Genomic DNA, 15,921 nt, shown 5'->3' on the forward strand with positions numbered 1-15,921 from the left:
GGATGACCCAGAGGGAGGATAAGGGGAGGAGGGAGGTGGGAGGGGAGTTCGGGAGGGGGAACTCATGTACACCCAGGGCGGATTCATGTCAATGTATGGCAAAACCAACCAATATAATATTGTAAAATAATTAACCTCCAATAAAAATAAAAAAACAATCTTAAAATGGATCACAGACCCAAGTGTAAAAAAAAAAAAAAAGAGACACATGTACTCCAATGTTCATTGCAGCACTGTTTATTATAGCCAGGACATGGAAGCAACCTAGATGTCCATCAACAGCCTAATGGATAAGAAATTTGTGGTCATTTACACAATGGAGTACTACTCAGCAATTAAAAAGAATACATTTGAATTAGTTCTGATGAGGTGGATGAAACTGGAGCCTATTATACAGAGTGAAGTAAGCCAGAAAGAAAAACACCAATATAGTATACTAACACATATATATGGAATATAGCAAGAGGATAACGATACTCTGTATACGAGACAACAGCATAGACTTGGACATGTGCAGCAGTCTTTCGGACTCTGTGGGAGAGGGCGAGGGTGGGATAATTAGGAGAATGGATTGAAACATGTATATTATCATATGTGAAACGAATCTGACATGGTTGGGGATTCCCCATCTCAACACTCTGTGGATTTAAGAGGCTGTTCCTTCCGGAAGTGTATAAGTTAGCCTGGGATAGAACCTGCATGCTGAATTTACTAATTAAGAAATGAGAAACCAGAACTATAAAGGTGGAATAGAAATACAAGAAACTATTCTTAAGTAATCTTTTAAAACTTTGAACAGAGTTACAGATTTTACCATTTGTTATAAACTGGTATATATAATTTAACCAGAACCATAAGAAAATTAGTATTGTGCGAATTCTGAAGCACTTTCAACATGTTGTAGGAATAATGTGGACTTTCTTGAGTTTTACACATTCATAAGTAAATGGTCTGTATCTTGTGCCTTTGTTGGTTTTCTGTGAGCTGTAGTTTCTGGGAAGCGAGCAGCTCTCATTCCTGTAACTCTTGTAATCCAGTCATTCATGTGCCTCCTTCATGAGGATTCAGTACGGCTGTGGTGCTGTTATCCCTCTGATAGGAACTCTAACTCAGTGTAAAGCCCCAAAGGTCTGTTACTTATTTTTATTTTATATTGTACTATATTTTATTTACAGTGTTGTGTTTGTTTCAGGTGTATAGCAAAGTGATACAGTCATATATATATGAATTAACAAAAGCAGTTCCCGTCTTTTGATGGGGTGCTCATGGTTTATAACATAAATGGCATTATTTTGAGAGAGGGATAACCTAGGTATGACATTGGGTTTTTTTTCTTTTTGCAGCTTGAGGCAGTTGTAAAATAACTTAATGTAGCTTTTTACAACTGTGTATTCTACAGTATTTTTTCATTTGGTGATATTTTAACTGTTAATATTTTTGGCATTGTGCTTTGTACCATTTATTAAATAAAAATTAAAAAAAAGAATATGTGTATCATCCCTTAAGAAACAACTGGAGCAACAATAAAAATTTATATGGCTAATTGTCCATTAGAAAAAATAATAAATAGTTGTAAAACTATGAATGATGCCATGAAGTAAGTGGCAATCCCTAACCATATATTTGTTGAACAGACCTGAGGGCCTCTTCCATTTTTGTGAAGAGAAGTGCTAATATCTTGCTTTCCTACAACACAGATTTATTCAGAGTTAAAACATGTTTGCAGAAGTTCAATCTGGTTTAACATTTTTTCCCCTTAAATTAGGAAATGAAACTTGCTTATAGAAGATGAGACCATTGCAGAGCATGGTATTCATGCTTTAGGTTTTTCTGATGTTCACAACTTAATTTATGCCACCAGCCAGGCATCAAACAGAAGAACTGTGAAGAGTTCCACATTATTAGTGTGTATAATGTATGGGGATGCCATAATAGGTATTTCAATAAATATTTATTGCTTGAAGGTATAATTGAATGTACTCTGGTAGTGGAAATCATGGTGGTGAATAATATTCAGTTGACCCTTGAAAAAAGTGGAGTTAAGGGTGAGAGAACAAACCCTCCCCACAGTTGAAAACCGTCTGTGTTTAGTTGCTCAGTCGTGTCCGACTCTTTGTGACCCCATGGACTGTAGCCCACCAGGCTCCTCTGTCAGTGGGGATTCTCCAGGCAAGAATAGTAGAGTGGGTTTCCATGCCCTCCTCCAGGGGATCTTCCAAACCCAGGGATCAAACCCAGGTCTCCTGCATTGCAGGAGGATTCTTTACCATCTGAGCCACCAGGCAAGTCCAAAAATTAGTATATTTGGCCCTTTATATCCTTGGTTCCACATCAGCAGATTAAACCAAATGGGGATTGTGTACTGCTGTAGTAGTATCTAGTGAAAAAAATCTGCATGTAAGGGAACCCATGTAGTTCAAACCCATATTGTTTAAGGGTCAACTGTAATACCAGGAAAGAATGAAGGGTATTAAAATAAGATTCCCAAGGACAGATACAAGGGGAATAACATCACCTAAAGAGGTAGTTTAAAAAGTGGAAACTGCAAATAGATTGGTGGAGTTGTCTTTAAAATCAGGAGCGAGAACCAGGAGATTCAAAAAGCAAAGTCTCCGAACTTTCCTGGTGGTCCAGTTGTTAAGACTTCACCTTCCACTGTAAGGCATTTGGGTTCAATCTCTGGTCAGGGAGCTAAGATCTGGCCTGCTTTGTGGATAAAATAGCAAAACATAGAACAGAAGAAATTTTGTAGCAAATTCAATAAAGACTTTTAAAAAATGGTCCATATAAAAAGTGTTTGTCTTTTGAAAAAGCAGTTTCAAGAGAAAGATATCATCTTTAGTGCCAAACTGTATCAATGCAATTAGGTTGGAAGAATCTAGAGGCATTAGTTGAAGAATTATCCCTTGAGACTAAGTCCATTGCCTTAAATAAGCTTTTTCTGATGTTCCCCACCCAAATTATTTTATTATCTATCATCTGAGTTCTACTAGTACTCTGCACTGAGTCTGAAACTGAAATTATACTATTGTGATATAATAGTTACCTGTTTATATATCTGCTGTTCTCTTTTAAAGGCGATGTCTCTTTTAAATGCTGTGTCTTTATTCATGTTTCTGTGTTGACAGTACTTGGATGGTGAATCACCTTTACCCTCTATGAGAATCACTTTAAAAAGATAGTAGAGAGATAGGGCTGAAGGCAACAGAGTTGAGAGGGGATTGCTATTAATTTTATTTTTAAATGTGAGTAGCATGCCAGGCCTCCCTGTCCATCACCAACTCCTGGAATTCGCTCAAACTCATGTCCATCGAGTCGGTGATGCCATCCAGCCATCTCATTCTCTGTCATCCCTTTCTCCTCCTGCCCCCAATCCCTCCCAGCATCAGTCTTTTCCAGTGAGTCAACTCTTCCCATGAGGTGGCCAAAGTATTGGAGTTTCAGCTTCAGCTTCAGTCCTTCCAATGAACACCCAGGACTGATCTCCTTTAGAATGAACTGGTTGGATCTCCTGGCAGTCCAAGGGACTCTCAAGAGTCTTCTCCAACACCACAGTTCAAAAGCATCAATTCTTTGGTGCTCAGCTTTCTTCACAGTCCAACTCTCACATCCATACATGACCACTGGAAAAACCATAGCCTTGACTAGACAGACCTTTGTTAGCAAAGTAATGTCTCTGCTTTTTAATATGCTACCTTGGTTGGTCATAATTTTCCTTCCAAGGACTAAGCGTCTTTTAATTTCATGGCTGCAATCAGCATCTGCAGTGATTTTGGAGCCCTGGTGATGGACAGGGAGGCCTGGCGTGCTGTGATTCATGGGGTTGCAAAGAGTTGGACACGACTGAGCAACTGAACTGAACTGAACTGAACATGGGCACATGGATACTTGTAGAAATGAAAATGTAACCAAGTGCAGGTTTGTGTACCCAACACATAGTGAGGCCAAACAATACAGAAACATGGGAGTTTGGAGCAGAGGAAACTTTATTGCAGGACTGTGCAAGGAGATTGGTGGCTTATGCCCCCCAAACCCTGAATCCTTCAAAGGGTCTCAGCAAAGCATTTTTAAAGGCAAGGTGAAGGAGAGGCATGGTGGTGGTTGCAAACTTCTTGGTGCAGGAATCATTTGTTCTTGCATCTGTCCACGTAGGTCAGGACCTGTAAACTGTACAGTAACAAAACAAATCTTATTCTCTATTCTGCAGCTTTTTATCTCTATATGCATGTGATCTCGGAGAGGCAGCAGTGAGCAATGGCTTGAAGTGAGATCATAATTCCCTGCCAGGAACTGGACCTAGGTAGCTGGATGAAAACCAGAAATCCTAGCTGCCAGCCCACCAGGGGCTAGAGGCTAGAAGCAAAGTTGCCCCCGTTGAAAAATGCATTTCTGAAGGAGGAAAACTGTAAAAGCAAGTATAAAGTTTGTTATTAGAGACATAGCACGACAAGTGGGAGAGCACGTAGAGAAACATTTTGTTTAGCTAAGAGAGAAGCAAGGCAGAGATACACACTCTGGAGAGTAAGGATGTGGGCTTCCCCACTAAGGAGGAGGAGCACAGTCAAGAGGCGGTTAAGTCACTTACATAGGGCAGTTCTTCCCGGTCTTTGTTTCCCTTCCGTTCGTTTTATCTAGTTTCTTTTTCCACCCCTAACCTGCCCTAGGGCCCTCTCCAATATGTGTGCACAACTTTTTTCCAAGGTGTATTCCAGCCCAGGGGACTCTGGGCGTGGATTGGCTTCACTGACTGTGGGTGATGCCTCAGTGAGCCTTTCTGTGCGTGCGCAGGGTCTCCTCTGCCCCAGGGAGGGGAAATATGTGACCTTTTGATCTTTTACTCAAATGGGTTTAGGCTCCCCCCACCTTGCCATAACTGTAATCTTAAAGTATCCACAAGAAACAAAGCCTGGCTCTTTTACCCTGTTTGTGTTGTTACTTCTACAATAAGAAGGTACAAGAAGTTGTTACTTCTTTCTATTGTTACTTAAAATGCCTAACATGGAGCCCACCTATTTCCTGTCTCAGAAAATGCAAACAGGAGGCTAGTTGTAAGAGTCTGGCCTGAAGTTCATCTATCTCCTCCCTCAAATGAAAGAGTGTTATACCTTTAAAGGTCAGAGCCTTGAGAATGGGCTCTCCTCTATGTTTCAGGCTATAGGCAGCATTCTTTTACAAAAGATGCAAAGTCAGTATGACTAAGCACAGGCATCAGAGCACAAAAGTTAAAGAAACAGGTCAAACATGGAGTTAGACTTGTTCTTTGCTATTACGGCTGGGCTCCTAGTTAAGTTTATGAGAAAGAATAAATCATAGAATCAGGCTATGTTTGAAGCAGAATCCAAATTCCATACAGGTTAATGTTCTGAATACAGAAATGGGGACGGTGGATGGGACTTGTGAATGCAATGAAAGAATAAGTTGGCAAAGCTATTGAAGTCACAATCATAAGAGTTGCTAAAATGATTTACCATAGGTTCAGGATACAAAGAAATTAAATGAAGCTCTGATGAGTGATAGGGTGATGAACGGAATGGGCTGAAGAACTGAAATATTTAGAGATCTGTAATGTAAGTAAAAATATGAGAGCCTGGAAGATAGAAGATTATAATCAGAGATTGAAGATTACAGAGGTGAGACCACTCAGATGAGATGTATGGTCATATTTTGAGGTCAGCATATAAGCACAGAGCTGAAATCAAGTTGAAGGACAGTAAAGAGTTGTATGTTATAGAATTTGAGATCAAGTTATTGTATGATTTATTAATAAATACTAATGTTTCCTATTTTGTCAGGGACTGAGATTTGAGAGGAAGACTTTGAGCTCAGTACCACAGAGAGAGAAGGATGAAGACAATAGCAAATATTGGTGAAGAGACTGAGTTAAGAGAAATTTTTTCTTGATTAGAGTAAGGATAATGAGGATTGAAAAGTTTCAAGAACTATTTAGTAGATAGAGTTGGAAGGACTTGGTGGTAGTTGGTATGGGAAGTGAGGGGGAAAGAAGAGGAGGGTGATTACTAAGTTTCCCAACTTGGGTGCTGAATGGATAGTATCACTAATGACTGAGATACCAAATTCAAGAAATTAACTTAAGGGGGAAATAATATATTTTAAGCTTGTTGATACAGGGACATCAATGGGATGTAAAGAGTGAGATATCAAGAATCCAAATGAATAAAGACATAAACTCTAGGAAGGGTTCTAGTCTGGGATGCATGCTTTGGCATTAGGCCGGAAATTAAACCACAGGATTGGCTCTGAACTCCTACCGAGAATGAGTAGAATGAAGTAAACCATGAACAATGAACAGAATCTTAGAGTATGCCAACATTAAGGAATGGGCAGAAGAGCATTTCTAATGGCCATAGTCAATATAGCTGAGAGCTTTGGAATAATAAATGTTGCAAAAGACTATAGGATTTTGCACTTAAGCTATTTTGAAGCTAGAACTGCTTTAGGACTTGGGGTTAAGTGGTGAATATATATTAGGTTTATCACATTTCACCCTGGTAGCAAATAACCTCAAACCCTCAGTGAATTAAAACAAGTATTTATTTCTTGCTTATGAATATGGCATCCATCTTGGATTGGCTTTGGTTTGACTGAGCTCATTTGGGATCAGATTCAGTTCAGCTCTGTGTGTCTCTCATTCTGGTACACAGGGTGAGCGTCAGTAGCTACCTGGAGTGGCTATTTTTGTGGCAGAGGGTAAGCATTTAGGAAGCAAATTGCACAGTCCCTTAGATTTTCTACTAAGACTGGTACACTGTCAGTTCTACTCACATTTCACTTGTCAAAGGAACCCAAATGGCCAAGTCCCATTCAGTAGGAGTTGGGAAATCATGCCAATCCTAAAAGCAGAGGGAGGGGGGAGTATCAGTATTTGATCAACAGCAAACCTGTCTAAACATAGTTAGTAAACAGGGGTTGGGGGCAGGAGGAGACGGGGACGACAGAGAATGAGATGGCTGGATGGCATCACCGACTCGATGGACATGAGTTTGAGTGAACTCCGGGAGTTGGTGATGGACAGGGAGGCCTGGAGTGCTGTGATTCATGGGGTCACAAAGAGTAGGACACAACTGAGTGACTGAACTGGACTGAACATGTCAAGGAGATCAGTCCTGGGTGTTCATTGGAAGGACTGATGCTAAAGCTGAAGCTCCAATACTTTGGCCACCTCATGCGAAGAGCTGACTCACTGGAAAAGACTCTGATGCTGGGAGGTATTGGGGGCAGGAGGAGAGGGGGAGAGAATGAGATGGCTGGATGGCGTCAACGACTCGATGGAGGTGAATTTGAGTGAACTCTGGGAGTTGGTGATGGACAAGGAGGCCTGGTGTGCTGTGATTCATGGGGTGGCAAAGAGTCGGACACGACTGAGCGATTGAACTGAACTGAACTGAGCTGAACTGTCCTGGTTTGTGAGGAGGAACACTTTCTCATTGACTCCAGCACTAACTGTTTAGGTCTTTCATGTGTTCAGTTCTGGGCTTCTTTCAGATCTTAGGGAAGAGGCTGTTTATGCTTTCAGTTCAGTTCAGTTCAGTCGCTCAGTCGTGACTGACTCTTTGCGACCCCATGAATCACAGCATGCCAGGCCTCCCTGTCCATCACCAACTCCCGGAGTTCACTCAAACTCATGTCCATCGAGTCGGTGATGCCATCCAGCCATCTCATTCTCTGTCGTCCCTGTCTACTCCCGCCCCCAATCCCTCCCAGCATCAGAGTCTTTTCCAGTGAGTCAACTCGTCGCATGAGGTGGCCAAAGTATTGCAGTTTCAGCTTTAGCATCAGTCCTTCCAATGAACACCCAGGATTGATGTCCTTTAGAATGGACTGGTTGGATCTTCTTGCAGTCCAAGGGACTCTCAAGAGTCTTCTCCAGCACCACAGTTCAAAAGCATCAATTCTTCAGCGATCAGCTTTCTTAACAGTCCAGCTCTCACATCATACATGACCACTGGAAAAACCATAGCCTTGACTAGACGGACCTTGGTTGGCAAAGTAATGTCTCTGCTTTTTAATATGCTATCTAGGTTGGTCATAACTTTCCTTCCAAGGACTAAGCGTCTTTTAATTTCATGGCTGCAATCAGCATCTGCAGTGATTTTGGAGCCCCCAAAAATAAAGTCTGACACTGTTTCCCCATATATTTCCCATGAAGTGATGGGACCAGATGCCATGATCTTCATTTTCTGAATGTTGAGCTTCAAGCCAAACTTTTCACTCTCTTCTTTCACTTTCATCAAGAGGTCTTTGAGTTCCTCTTCACTCTCTGCCGTAAGGGTGGTGTCATCTGCATATCTGAGGTTATTGATATTTCTCCCAGCAATCTTGATTCCAGCTTGTGCTTCTTCCAGCCCAGTGTTCCTCATGATGTACTCTGCATAGAAGTTAAATAAGCAGGGTGACAAGATACAACCTTGACATACTCCTTTTCCTATTTGGAACCAGTCTGTTGTTCCATGTCCAGTTCTAACGGTTGCTTCCTGACCTGCATACAGGTTTCTCAAGAGGCAGGTCAGGTGGTCTGGTATTCCCATCTCTTTCAGAATGTTCCACAGTTTATTGTGATCCACAGTCAAAGGCTTTGGCATAGTCAATGAAGCAGAAATAGATGTTTTTCTGGAACTGTCTTGCTTTCTCCATGATCCAGCAGATGTTGGCAATTTGATCTCTTGTTCCTCTGCCTTTTCTAAAACCTGCCTGAACATCTGGAATTTCACGGTTCACATATTGCTGAAGCCTGGCCTGGAGAATTTGAGCATGACTTTACTAGCTTTTATGCTTTAGTATCCAGTAAAATAGCTATTAGACATCTCCTCTGGGTCTCCTAGCCAAGTACACAAGAATGAGGCATCCATTGATAGAGCAGTCTAGATTCAGTTCAGTTCAGCAAAATTTAGAGGGAAGCCCTCCCAAACAGTGAGAACAACAGTCAGGAAAAAGGGAAGAATGGGTTCAATAAATGGGCTGTCCCATCAAAATACAATAGTTGGAATTGTGATGTAGATGGGCACTTGGCCTGATTGTGATCTGTCAGTCCAAATTAGTTACATAGTTCTTCATTAATTTTGTTAAGCAGTTGTAAAACTAAACATTGCCTTCTTCAAAAACACGTCTCCCTACCAATGTGTGAAAGATAATAGTGATATGCCTCCACAAGTAGTAGAGACCATACTTGGGAATATGTTTTTGGTGTAGTTTAATTTTCTTATTTATTGAAGGTGTAGTTAACAAGGTGTAGTTCACATTACTGTAAGAAGTGATGTCGCTCAGTCGTGTCCCACTCTTTGCAACCCCGTGGACTGTAGCCTACCAGGCTTCTCAGTCCATGGGATTTTCCAGGCAAGAGTACTGGAGTAGGTTGCCATTTTGCACTTAAATTTTTTTTATAAGGTAGAACTCATGTTAGGTGTTCTTGAGACAGTATCAAAAGAAATGATTAAGTGTGCTTATCTTAAAGATACAGTTTGATGGGTTTTGATACATATGTGTGCACCTCAACACAGATCCATATACAGAAGCTTCCATCAGTTTAGGAAGCTCCCTCATGCTGCTTTCCAGTCAATCCATTCCCCATTGATAGCCGTTATCCTGATTCCACTAATAAATGTATTAATGTTACTTTTCCAGTCAGTCTTTAACATCATGTGAAAGTGTTAGCTGCTTAGTCATGTCTGACTCTGCGACCCTGTGGACTGTAGCCTGCCAGGCTCCTCTGTCCATGGGACTCTCCAGGCAAGAATACTGGAGTGGGTAGCCATTCCTTTCTCCAGGGGATCTTCCCGACCCAGAAATTGAACCTTAGGTCTCCTGCATTGCAGGCAGATTCTTTACCATCTGAGTCAACAGGGAAGCCCCTTTAGTGTCATATAAATGAAATTATAAAATATATACTCTTCATGTCTGGATTCTGTTACACAATATCCATGAGCTTCATCTATTTGTTGTTTCCAGCTTTTTAATTGCTATATAGTACTCCAATGTACAAATATACTATATGTATGAGTTTATTTACTCATTCTGCAGGTGGTAGATATTTGGGTTTATTACATATTTTGGTTATGGTGAATAAAACTGTCACAAACATTCTAATAATGTCTTTGCTGGATAATTAAACTCGTTTCTTTTCACACATACGTAGGAGTATAATTAATAGATCTTAGATATGTGGTTTTGATTTACCACAGATTTCCCCTAAATGACTGAATCAGTTCACTTTCTCACCATCAATGTTTGTGAGCTCATTTGTGCCACTTCCTCATCAAGACTTGAAGACTTTGAGTGTTTTAGATTTTTACTATTTAGAATGGTTTCATTTATATACAGCTTAGTGAGTGAGTTAAGTCGCTCAGTCGTGTCTGACTCTTTGCAACCCCATGGACTGTAGCCTAACAGGCTCCTCCATCCGTGGGATTCTCCAGGCAAGAATACTGGAGTGGGTTGCCATTTTCTTCTCCAGGAGATCTTCCCAACCCAGGGATCGAACCTGGGTCTCCCGCATTGCAGGCAGACGCTTTACCATCTGAGCCACTAGGGAAACTCATAGAGCTCGCTAAACTCACAGTTCCCTTCCTTTCAGCTTTGTTTTGTGTTGTGCTGAAGTGGCACAGATAAGGCTGAGGATGAAACCTTATATATAAGGATGGCAAAGCAAATGGATGGAAGGAACCTGATGATTCTATTTAGATATTCAACAATTCTAGAACCATCTATCTCCATGAAAGTGAAAGTGTTAGTTGCTCACTAGTCTGACTCTTTGTAACCCTGTGGACTGTGGCCTACCAGGTCCAGCTGTCCATGGAATTCTCCAGGAAAGAATACTGAAGTGGGTAGACATTCCCTTCCAGGGAGTCTTCCCAACCCGGATCAAACCTGGGTCTCCTGCACTGCAGGCAGATTCTTTACCATCTGAGCCACCAGGGAACCCAATAGCTATTGATAATTCAGTGATAAATATTCTTATGGTTTATGTCAATGTTAGTCACATATTTTCATTTGAAGATGAAAACACACTTTATAAGGAAATCTTATATTCAGTTCAGTTCAGTTCAGTCGCTCAGTTGTGTCCGACTCTCCGTGACCCCATGAATCACAGCACGCCAGGCCTCCCTGTCCATCACCAACTCCCGGAGTTCACTCAAACTCATGTCCACAGAGTCAGTGATGCCGTCCAGCCATCTCATTCTCTGTCGTCCCCTTCTCCTCCCGCCCCCAACCTTTCCTAGCATCAGAGTCTTTTCCAGTGAGTCAACTCATTGCATGAGGTGGCCAAAGTATTGCAGTTTCAGCTTTAGCATCAGTCCTTCCAATGAACACCCAGGATTGATCTCCTTTAGAATGGACTGGTTGGATCTCCTTGCAGTCCAAGGGACTCTCAAGAGTCTTCTCTAGCACCACAGTTCAAAAGCATCAATTCTTCGGCGATCAGCTTTCTTCACAGTCCAACTCTCACATCCATACATGGCCATGGGAAAAACCATAGCCTTGACTAGACAGACCTTTGTTGGCAAAGTAATGTCTCTGCTTTTTAATATACTATCAAGGTTGGTCATAACTTTCCTTCCAAGGAGTAAGTGTCTTTTAATTTCATGGCTGCAATCAGCATCCGCAGTGATTATATTAAGTATCTTTAATAGCAGTTCAGTTTTGCTGCTTTGTTCATATAGTTTTAAGGGTTCATTGTTAAGTTTAATCCTGGGATTTTATGTTAATGTTGTAATAGCAATGAATAATTTTCTATATTAACATATTTTTTGTATGTTCACTAGATTTTGGTGTATAGAAACTATTTTTGTATCAATATATTAAGATTTTTGCATCATTTAGGTCTCTTCGAGTACTAATAATTTTTCATTTCTAATGGAATTCTTAGATTTTCCAGGTAGAAAATTTCATCATTTCCAATATTTGTAGATTTTTCTTTCCTTAAGCAAAATTTAAATCTTGTATCTATCCTCATTTAGCTGCAGTGGGGAGAAATTACATGGTCTTATTAAGTAATATGGCAATTATTCTTTTACTGCTAATTACTTTAGCTGTAATTCCTCCAATCTGATTTGATCACAAACCTTCTGGTGGGCTATTGATTAAAGTTAAGTATTTTTAAATTAAATATAAGTCATGTTCAAAATTCTCCAAGCCAGGCTTCAGCAATATGTGAACCATGAACTTCCAGATGTTCAAGCAGGTTTTAGAAAAGGCAGAGGAACCAGAGATCAAATTGCCAACATCCGCTGGATCATGGAGAAAGCAAGAGAGTTCCAGAAAAACATTTATTTCTGCTTCATTGACTATGCCAAAGCCTTTGACTGTGTGGATCAATATAAACTGTGGAACATTCTGAAAAAGATGGGAATACCAGACCACCTGACCTGCCTCTTGAGAAATCTGTATGCAGGTCAGGAAGCAACAGTCAGAACTGGACATGGAAAAACAGACTGGTTCCAAATAGGAAAAGGAGTACGTCAAGGTTGTATATTGTTACCCTGCTTATTTAACTTCTATGCAGAGTACATCATGAGGAACACTGGGCTGGAAGAAGCACAAGCTGGAATGAAGATTGCTGGGAGAAATATCAATAACCTCAGATATGCAGATGACACCACCCTTACGGCAGAACGTGAAGAGGAACTCAAAGGCCTCTTGATGAAAGTGAAAGAAGAGAGTGAAAAATTTGGCTTGAAGCTCAACATTCAGAAAACGAAGATCATGGCATCTGGTCCCATCACTTCATGGGAAATAGATGGGGAAACAGTGTCCGACTTTATTTTTGGGGGGCTCCAAAATCACTGCAGGTGGTGATTGCAGCCCTGAAATTAAAAGACGCTTAGTCCTTGGAAGGAAAGTTATGACCAACCTAGACAGCATATTAAAAAGCAGAGACATTACTTTGCCAACCAAGGTCCATCTAGTCAAGGCTATGGTTTTTCCCGTGGTCATGTATGGATGTGAGAGTTGGACTGTGAAGAAAGCTGATCGCCGAACAATTGATGCTTTTGAACTGTGGTGCTGGAGAAGACTCTTGAGAGTCCCTTGGACTGCAAGGAGATCCAACCAGTCCATTCTAAAGGAGATCAATCCTGGGTGTTCATTGGAAGGACTGATGCTAAAGCTGAAACTGCAATACTTTGGCCACGTCATGCGACGAGTTGACTCACTGGAAAATAGTGTGATGCTGGGAGGGACTGGGGGTGGGAGGAGATGGGGACGACAGGAATGAAATGGCTGGATGGCATCACCGACTCGATGGACATGAGATTGAGTGAACTCCGGGAGTTGGTGATGGACAGGGAGGCCTGGCGTGCTGTGATTCATGGGGTTGCAAAGAGTCGGACATGACTGAGCGACTGAACTGACTGACTGACTGACTGAAAGACTCTTTTGAATCTTTCATTATTAAGCATTTCAGATTGATTTTTTGGTAAATTTTATTCTATTTTTTTTTTTTTTAGAAATCAAGCCACCTATGTATGTTAACTTTTCACCCTAATTAATTTGTTGTCTTATTAGTGTGCTTGTGGAAGAATGCTTTCATATTCTTTTCCAATCAATAGAGCATAGACTTTTCAAATGGATGTTTAAAATATATGCCTCTACTCTTCAATAACAAGATGTGGTGCTCAGGCAAGCTCTAGGATCTTTTGTGTACCCTATTTGACTCTGTGTTGAGGCAGGAAGGGGGCTTCCCCAATGACTCAGTGGTAAAGAATCTGCTGCCAGTGCAGGAGACACGGGAGACATGAGTTCTAAAAGAGATGGACACGACTGAGTGAGAGCAGCGAGCGTGAGAAGAAGGAAGAGGCAACATAAGAGAAAACTCAATCTTCGCAGTTTTGATGAGTAAATGTAACTTACTTCAATGCCTAAAATATTGCGAATATTTTCCCAATGTCCTTTTCACAGCTGTCTTTACTTCCTTGTTCCTTAGGCTGTAGATAAGGGGATTCAGCATGGGTGTGATCACACTGTATTGTAAGGAAGAAAGCAAATCCAGGGAGGAACCAGAGGGAGGCATGAGATAGCGAAGCATACCTGAGCCAAAGAACAGGATCACTGTGATGAGATGGGAGGAGCAGGTAGAGAAAGATTTGCTCCTGCCTGTGGTGGAGCTGACACTCAGAATGTTGAATATAATACGAACATAGGAGAAAAAGATTGGGAAGAAGTTTCCAAGCCCGAGGAATATAGTGGAGAAGGACAAGATACTAATATTGATGGAGATATCAGAGCAAGACAGAGGGAAGAGGGAGGGAAGCTCACAGGTGTAGTGGTGGATAGTTTGAGCATCACAGAAATCCAGATTAATAGCCAAGAGCACAATGATGAGTGCATTGAGAGAGGCCAGGCTCCAGGAGCCCCACACCAGCCCCTTACAGAGCTGGTTGCTCATCATCTGACCATAGAGCAGCGGGTGGCAGATGGCAGCATAACGGTCGTAGGCCATGACTGAGAGCAGACAGGCTTCATTTCCCGCAGTAAGAAACACAAAGAAGACCTGGGCTAGACAGCCCTCTACTGAGATGATCTTCTTCTCAGACAGGAGGTCCTTCAGGAGCTTGGGCAGAGTGACAGAAGAGAAGCAGAAATCTAGGAATGATAGATTACTCAAGAAGAAGTACATGGGCGTGTGGAGGTGGGAGTCAGTCCTGATCACTAGTATCATTGTCAGGTTCCCCAATAGTGTCAGGAGGTAAATTCCCAGGAATAATACAAAAAGCAGAACTTGGATGTGGGGGTCGTCAGACATCCCAAAGAGAATAAACTGGGTGATGGTGCTGTGGTTCCTCAAGGCCATTTTTTGAGATTATTTTCCTGTAATAAAATAAAGGAGAGGTGAGATCTCCTATGATTGTTCCTATTTCCTTCACAGCATCACCCCTTCTGCTTACACATTTCCCCCTGTGCTGTTTGGGTGCTGTGTTGAGGCACTCAATATATCCCTCACTGTACCTCAGCAAGAAGTTTTATTCTATTTTGTCAATAGCTGTTCTTGGATTGCAGTCTTCACATACTTAACAGAGAATCTCATTCCTTTTTTATAGGGATTTAATTGGAAAAATAAATATACCTGGCTTCCTTGTACATTCATGGTAGTTAGTTTCCACCTGGATTTTTCCTGTTGTTTAGAGAGTCTTATAATCATTTGGTTTTAAGAACCATTATAGTATGGATTTGCAGCAGTTGTTTTAAACTTGTCTCCTTTCCATATCATTATATTTTAGGTCATAATCATCCAGTGACTTCTAACTTCCTAAGCAGCTCATTAAATTTCCATTAACTTTGTGTGTGTGTGTATACAGAGTATCTCAATCACTATCTCAGTTTTTTTCTCGAAATGATTTTGTCATTTATTTATAGTGGCTGATGATATACATTTTACTGTTGAAAATATGATATTCAGGGAGACTTTGTAATGCCATGTTGACAACAAGTAAAAAACCATTGCTTTTTCTAATCTACCAGATTAGGCTTGATCCACAGGTACTTAGGCCATTTAGAGTTCTTTCCTATCCATCTTTAACCTACCTTTAAATCAAATTGGCTATTTTTGATATCAGAAAACTGTGTTTGTTTCTGTGCTTCTATTATTCTCCATTCAGATGTTCTCCGTTTTAATCTGTGGATCCTAATTCTTAACTGACCTTAAATCCTGTCTTTTTCTTATAGTCTTTCCTGATAGCTCCCTCTTCTAAACTCACAACTTTCTATTTAAATCACTGACTCCTTGTTTTCAGTGGCCTTATGTCATAGTCTGAATTCTGATTTTTTTCTCATTAATGTTAAATATGTTTTCTCAGATTTCCCCTCAAGGCTATGAGCTCATTGGAGAAAATGGGACCACATCTTAATAGTAATCACAAATTATTATTTCTAGCTTCATCTTCATACATTTTGTGTTAGCTTCATTATACC

General features: G+C 40.9%; 1 protein-coding gene and 1 non-coding gene across 2 annotated transcripts; both read right to left on the bottom strand.

Moving 5' to 3' along the window:
- Positions 1 to 1,572: 1,572 nt before the first annotated feature.
- On the bottom strand, positions 1,573 to 1,695 carry LOC129537331 (U6atac minor spliceosomal RNA). Its single transcript, XR_008681995.1, has one exon. It is a non-coding gene; the product is annotated as a U6atac minor spliceosomal RNA (small nuclear RNA).
- Positions 1,696 to 13,864: 12,169 nt separating this feature from the next.
- On the bottom strand, positions 13,865 to 14,803 carry LOC129536659 (olfactory receptor 8S1-like). Its single transcript, XM_055395702.1, has one exon. The coding sequence runs from the start codon at positions 14,801 to 14,803 to the stop codon at positions 13,865 to 13,867; it is 939 nt and encodes a 312-aa protein (XP_055251677.1).
- Between the last annotated feature and the right edge of the window lie 1,118 nt (positions 14,804 to 15,921).

Source organism: Moschus berezovskii, chromosome 6 (assembly GCF_049115385.1).
Source record: "Moschus berezovskii isolate FMDL1 chromosome 6, NW_MosBer_1.0, whole genome shotgun sequence".
NCBI classification, from domain to species: Eukaryota; Metazoa; Chordata; class Mammalia; order Artiodactyla; family Moschidae; genus Moschus; species Moschus berezovskii.